Source organism: Crocodylus porosus, unplaced genomic scaffold (genome assembly GCF_001723895.1).
Source record: "Crocodylus porosus isolate Cpor-Errol unplaced genomic scaffold, CroPor_comp1, whole genome shotgun sequence".
NCBI lineage: Eukaryota > Metazoa > Chordata > Crocodylia > Crocodylidae > Crocodylus > Crocodylus porosus.
Window position 1 is genome coordinate 81,338,330 of NW_017728931.1, and position 7,318 is coordinate 81,345,647.

The 7,318-nt window shown below is 44.8% G+C and overlaps 1 protein-coding gene and 1 long non-coding RNA gene across 2 annotated transcripts in view; one reads left to right on the forward strand and one right to left on the reverse strand.

The window, feature by feature from the left end:
- Positions 1-6: 6 nt before the first annotated feature.
- GRIP1 (glutamate receptor interacting protein 1) overlaps positions 7-7,318 on the forward strand; it is a 579,208-nt gene continuing 571,896 nt past the window's right edge. The window contains exon 1 of the mRNA XM_019543266.1: positions 7-95. Within this exon, the coding sequence (XP_019398811.1) occupies positions 41-95 (55 nt within the window). The 5' untranslated portion in view covers positions 7-40. The remainder of the gene's footprint in view (positions 96-7,318) is intronic.
- Positions 4,946-7,318, reverse strand: part of LOC109315531 — a 16,477-nt gene continuing 14,104 nt past the window's right edge. The window contains exon 3 of the long non-coding RNA XR_002102530.1: positions 4,946-4,961. This is a non-coding gene — a long non-coding RNA (uncharacterized LOC109315531). The remainder of the gene's footprint in view (positions 4,962-7,318) is intronic.

Below are 7,318 nucleotides of genomic sequence, written 5' to 3' on the forward strand. Positions count from 1 at the left end.
GAGGACTGCGCTGCGCGCCCGGCTGCGGCACCAGGGCACCATGCCGGGCTGGAAAAAGAACATCCCCATCTGCCTGCAAGCCGAGCCGGAGCGAGGTGAGCGCGGCGCGGGGGTGCCGCAGTGCCGGCCGCAGGCCCCCGGGCGGAGGGCGGGAAGGCGGGCAGCCGGCGCCAGCTCCTGCTGAGAGGCTGCGGCTCCCCCGGGCCGGTGCGTGCGTGTTGGGGGCTCCGAAGTGACTTTGCAAACTTCACGCTGGCGGGGAGGCTGCCCTCTGACTCGACTGCGGGGCAGCCCCGGGGCTGGGGTGGGGGGAGGTCCCGACGCTGCTCTCCGAGTTGTCCCCGGCGACGGAAAGTTGCTGGCGGCGCTTAAAATGGCCCCTCGGCCAGCGCTGCGGCCGCCCCGCGGCCCGGGCAGCCCCAGCGGGGGAGGGCTGCGTCTCCCCGGGGGGGTGGGGGAGCCCCGCAGCGCCCTCGGCCCCCGGCTGGAGAGGAGACCGAGGGCAGGGCGGCTGGGCTCACCCGGGAGGACGTGCCCCGGTGCTTTCCGCGGCCGCGAGGCTGCTTGTGGCCGGGCTCCGTGAGGGATCAAGGGACAGGTGCTGCATCAGCTGTCGCTGCTTGCTGCACGAGGTGTGTGGGAAATGGGGGGATGCCAAGGTGAATTGCCCAGGTGAAACGGGCATTAACAGTTGGGAAGTTTCTGCTACACCCCCATCATCCTCATCTGTAAAGAAACGTAAGGGTTTTTTGTTTGGTCTTTTTGGTATACGGCATGTCAATGAAGGGTTAATGTATAGCCCCTGATATTCCTCTATATACCTTGGTTTGCCCATGGGCTACTGAATCAGGGGGCTTCTTTCTCTCCTTGCTTTCTTATTCAGTCCAGAGATGTTGTGTAAAGAAGGAAAGCCTGCAAAAGATTGACAATGGGACTTCCTGGTAGGTGCAGTGTTCCGCAACTTCTTCTCCCGCTTGGGGATGACAGTCTGCTTCTGTCTGAAATGTTTCATTTATGGTTAATCCTCCTCTGCAGGGGTCAAGACCCCAAGGTGCCACCTGCTTTCAAAACCGCTGACAAGGGAACATGAGTCTTGGTTATGAGAAACTGCATTCTCTTCTGTCAGTCATTACCAAACACATGCTGAAAGGTGTGTGCATATATAAGTTCATGTACAAACGAAGCTGAATGTGTAGGTAGCGAACCGCAGAAACAAGGTAGATTTTTGACACAGTGTGCTCCCTGCTTTTTAGAAATGTGGAACATTTTCAGAGCTGCTCTGATTTGGGTAGATCGGAAGGCTTTTTTGTTGTTTGGTTTCACTATGCATAGAAATCTGATTTAGGAATGGATATTGTGCTTTCTGCCTTATCTCTTTTAGTAGTGTGTGATGGAACAATTGCTAGTGGGTATCTTTTTTGCTTTGATGTTTCTGGGTTTTTTCCCCCTACACCGGCTCAAATGATGATTTGCAAACAGTTCTTATGCTTGTTTATTTTATTCAGATTTCCTACCTGGTATTTCTGTTTTCATTATAGAGCTCAAGAGAGTTATGTTTAGAAACTCTTGCCCCTGGTGCTTTCCTGTATTATGTACACACTGTAAATAAAAAGCTCATCAGAACCTAAAGTAAATTTTTTTTTCTAATACACAGTTCATTGTATGTTGCTTAAGCTTAACTAATCAGTTTTAGCAGAATTTCAGTGCTACCTGGAGTTTGATTAAACTCTTTCTCCTTTGGAATTAGGGCAAACAAGTGATCCAAATTGGTAATCAGAGTTGAATTTAAGTTGTCCTTAAACATGAAGAATATAGTAGATTAGATAAATCTTTCAAACTACCTGGGGGGAAAAAAAGGCCGGTGTAGTAATGAAAGGAAGTAAAATGCATCTTTTAGCTAATGTTGGAGTTTAGTATGGCATTGACTTGAAAGGCAATTAAAATACAGTTGAATTCTGGTTCTTGGCCAGTTGTGCTAATATCCCCCTCTGCTGTTTCTAGACAATATTTCCATTCATATATCCTACAGAACATTTACAAATATCATGCTGCCTAAGATTTTGTGTGTGTATAGAACCTATTTTAGCCAAACATTGCAACCATCTCTTACAGCAGAGTTAATAGAACATTACCATGCAAGATATTGAATAGTACAGAATAAAATATATGGTTTATAGACTTACTGTTTGTTTTGTGTTTATATATTCTTGTCACTTGCTCGCTTTCAAACAGCATTTTCTCTGTTAGTGAAAAAAGGCAAATTTTAGTCAGTTACCTATTGTGTGGCCATCTGAATGTTGTCTGACCAGCAGTGAGTCTACTGGTATGTATAGTGCAACATAAAAATAGTCCCATCACTTTGAGTTAATGTTTCTTGATGACCTATACCCTTCCCCCTCTCCCCCCTCCCCAAACAATGAATGAAGAAGTCAAGTCATTCTCCAGCTCCTTTGCACTATGGTTTTCAGTCCTCCTCCTCAGCCTCCGCTACCTCTTTCCACAATCAGCAGTTCTCACCACATCTTGCCAACAGCCTAGAGAACAACTAATATGCAGCCTTAATTTCAGCTATGTTAAATGATTATCGTTTATCATTTGTATTATATGAATTAAACAGGGGTCAGAGCCTCATTGTGCTAGGTCCTGTGTAGATATGCTGTAGTTTCTGTTCCAAGAAAATTCACAGTTTAACTGTCTTGCATGTTTTGAGGATTGACATAGTATGGGTGAAGTTTTTGGCTAGTGAGTGATCCTTAGTTATGAAACCTGGGTAAAAATGATTAAGAACTAAGATACTGAAAACCCACAATAAGACTGCAATAAGATGCCAAATACCAAGGTAAGCAGTTTGTGTAGATGCTGATGGGGGTGACCAAATAATTTAAAATCAATGGAGTTTAAATAGTGTTGGGGGAGATGGATGAGGCCAGCATTGAGGAAGTGTGTATTTGTGGCAAAAGTAGGATATAAAGACATAAAGCCTTGGTGTGTTAAGGTTGTGAGAGGACATTAAAGAATGCAGTTCTTTATTTTATTGTCCTGTCAACCAGCTATGTGTTTTCCTGCTCATCAAGAGTGTGAGTTGCATGGTGTTTGAGCAGCTGTTTGTCATATGTCATATTTCTGAGTTATTCTTCAGTGGCATTATTTGTGCATGTATTTAATAAAATTTTATCTGTCTGTTGTCACTGTTTTGCCTTTTTGGCATGATTTAATTGCCTTCTGTGATTAGTCTACCAGAGTGACCTCAAGTAAACTCGTACAAACTACAGAGGTCCATATTATTTTTTTTCTAGGGGCTACACCTTGGAGAGCTGCTTTCTTTCTTCATCTTCTCTTGTAGAAGAACCCAGTCCCATAACCTTTTACTCTACTTCTGCATCTCCAACTTTAAACATCAATGTGTGTACATAGGGCATGGACTAAAGTTTAAATGCTTACTGTAATAGGGAGTATTGTGTATGGTAGGGAATATGTTGAGAAGCCTGCATCTTGGGTGTTGAATGCCATGTGCAGAATGAAAGTGGGTGTGGAAGGGGTTTAAACTGGAGCCTTGAAGGGAGAAATGGAATGTGTAGAGATGAGGGTTGGATGGGGGAGAAAGTGAGTTTTAAATTGGAAAAAACCTTGTTGGGAGGGAGAGGAGTCCTACTACGACATTCACTGGTTGGTTAGAACACACATTCCCATTCTCAAGGCCATTTCTGTTTCATTCTACATTATTGACACCTTCCTTCTCTTCCTCTTTAATGTCTCTGTTCACTGCACAAGCCCCTGAATCAAGCAGCTCACCTATGGAGCTGTCAAGTGGCATATTGAACAATCTAGGATGCGTATAAGTAGAGGTACTGGGCAGACAGTGAAGGGTAGAAGGATTTAGTTGGGTGAGAGTTGGGGGCTGTTTCAATGTCTTGGTGTCTGGTGCCTCTCTAAAGCATCATGCATAAAGGGTTCTTCTAATACTGATACTTCTGCTACCCACTAAATCAAGCCAGTAATTCTGTGGGGAGTCTTTCAAATGCTGTTATATAAGTATGAAATGCTCAATTCGTCCACTTCTTCAGGGGTGAAGCAACAGGATCAGTGCAGTAGTGTTTGCTCAAGGGCATTGACTCTTTCAGAACTCTCCATGGAACTGTTGCCTTGGTGCGCTAAAGAGCCTTCCTAATACTAATATATTGGCACAGATGCACTGTACTAACTTCAGCCTGGATTCCCTGCTCAGCTTTGAAACCTTTTCTCCAAGCTGTACACAAGCCCAGTGTATCAATATCATGATCTGCCCCCACCTGACTTCACTGAGCGTACTCTTTTTTGACGGCCCGCTCAGTAATGCCTGCTGCATAGCTTGCTCTCTTGTTTGAGATGTGTTTGAGCTGGTGTGACAAGAACACAGTTGGCCAGAAAGGTTCGAAGCAAACAGTTTCATTAGAAACATTTTAGTCAGTTCAGACAAAGGAACTGACAGCTGTGAGTAATTTCAGATAACCTCAGAAAAACTCTATTTATGTTCTGTATGGGGTAGACAACTTTATGTGTAATTCTAAACTTTCATAATACCTATGTCTGAGATGTCTTAATGTTTGTGGGGGGGGGACGACACTAGCTGTTGAGCTAGAAGAATCCGCTGTAAATGGAGGTAAATAGGGCAATGCTGAAAAAGAAAACATTTGATAAGTGCAGTCTGAGAAAAGGTTATACATTTATGGGGGAGGGTACTCCTATCAAAGTTTAATATACATAACACTCTGTAAATACAGAAACAGCCCTTGCTAAGTGTTACCTTTTTTTCTCAGAGAGCCTCTAAGAGCAGGCCTGACCTTGACAGGACCTGGTCAATTCAGAGCTGCTTCAGAAACCATGAAACAGGTCTCTTCTGTAGTTTCACCAATTCTGGTGTTAAAGGGAGTGCAATGTTAAAAAAGTAGATAGCAGGGTTAAAGAGTTTCTATGTACCTATGCTGTTTATATGCTTATCCAATATGCAGAGAACCAGAGTTTATTGCAAAAGGTAAATGATTGGGACTAGTGTTGTCTTATTGTGCAAGTAAGTGAATTATTCAAGATGCTTATAAGTAGAGTACAATATATGACAAATATTAATAATTAAAAAAATTGTGAAGAATATGTACTTTTCATCTGGAAATTTATTGTGCTAAATTTAGAGACCAAGTTTAATAAGTAAAATGTAGAATAGATTTTTTGTCTTTAAGTAGGAATTGCAGCATGACCTGTAACCGTAGAGAAGTTATTTCTACCTCTGTAATGAAACAGCATTCAGAAGTAACTGTGTTCCTTCTTGGATTCTGTTGCCAAGTTTCCCATAAGCAAGCTTCTCTTTTAGAGGTGTGGAATTGCACTCTGTGTTGGGTAATGCAGTTGTAATGCATAGCTGTTGCAGTAAACCCTGTCACTTCAGAAGTGACATGTTAAAATTAATTCGTGCAAGATATATCATTAATATTCAGGCCCATTTCCACCCCAGATTTTCTGCCTAATTTAAAACAAATCCATTTAAACCACCTAAACCACTTTTTGAGATGACACTTGAGCAAATACTTTGAGAAGAAAAATGTTTCTGGAATTAATATTATTTAATATCCTTTCCAATCAAGTTAAATGAAAGCATTTTGGGGACTACAGTGTTAGCTTCATAGCTGATCAAGTTTGATAGAAGCGTAGCAGATAATAACATCTTATCTTATGTGTCCCCTGCTGTACTGCTTGGTATCCTTTAGTTCATAAAGTTATTACCAGTAGTTTTAAAGTTGTATTTATATCTATTTTGATCTCTATACAATAGTATTAGCACATTGATACCTCCAGGCATCCTTGGCACATTTTTAAATATAAAGCTCGCATAATTAACTGCCATGCTCTTGTGCTTTGCAGTCCATGCTATAGTCCAGTAACAAAAAAGATAATAAAGAAAATAAATTCTTTATCGTAGGGGTGCACCAATAAAGACTTTTTTGGCCAATACTGATAGCCGATTATATTAACCATCCATATCGGCCTGTGATGGGGAAGAAGAAAGACCTTACCTGCTGAGCCAATGCGAGGTGGCGGAGTAGTGGTGAAAAGTAGCGCTGACAGAAAAGACGAGCACTGGAGAGATGCCAACGCCAGCATGGTCACGCTTTATAAGTGCGTGCCTTCGGCACTTAAAGGGCCAGAACCTTATGGCTGGGTTAAAAGGAGCCTAATGCAAGGAGACAGAAGGATTGGAAGTGAGATCTGAAAGACGTGGGAGGGGTGAACAGTGGAAGACAGCCAGCAGGCAGAAAACCCACTGAGGTGGCTCAGAAGAGCCAAACGATTTGCCTGTGGGTGAGTCCTGGTTGTCAGGGACTGAAGATTGGGACTTGAGCGGGGACGTTGTACCTGGAAAAGCAGAGAGAGAAGGGTTGTGAATACAGGGGACCCAAAGTGGTTCACTGGAGACTGTGTGTACTGTGAACCCTAAATTGCAAGAGGGTCCTATGAGGCAAGGACCTGGGTGGTCCACTCTGGATGTGAAGACTGCAAAATGGGATTAAATCCCAGTGTGCTATTTTGAGTTACATGGTGCTTGTTTTTTGGTTAATATATTACCTATCTCAGAGGGCATGACATGAAAGTATAACCTGTGTGTCCACTACATCTATTTGATAATCTTGAGGGTTGCCTTGAGGCAAGGTATAGGGGAGGTGGAGCCCCAGAAGACTGCGCCAGAGCTGGCTTAAGGACAGCATCCACGGGGGTTAAGACCTTCCTCCCAAATTACAAAGATCAAGTCATGGCAGACGAGAGTGGTTGCCCTTACCCCAGTCCCAGTTGTGCAGCGCAAGGAGCACGCTGTCACACTTTGCACCCGTAGGGGAGGCATGGGAAGCATGTGCCCCCACCTAGATTTGTGCATGGGTTGAAGGTGGCCTACCTGCTGTGAGGTCAAGGCTGGGGCTTTGTCAGCCTCTTCCTGGTGGGGGGGTGGGCTGGGGCTGGACTTGGGGTGGGCAGTGGCAGTGCTGGGAGGGGCCTACAGCCACCTCAAAATTCCCTGTAGCTACCCCTTCTAGTGCCGCCCCTGCCCATTCCCCGCCTCTGGGATGATGCTGGCCCAGCCCCTGGCCCCAAGCCTACAGCGGGCAGTCCGCCTTCACCCCATGCACAAATCTGAGGGGCACATGCATCCCAGGGGTGGACACAGTAATGGGATGTGTGCACAGCAGCTCTGCCTCGCTCCTGGGGTCACATTCACCGCCCTGACTGGGCAGCGCCTGCCCCATCTCTGCCCCACTCCATCCATCACTGTGGGACCCTCGATCTGCCCCCCCCC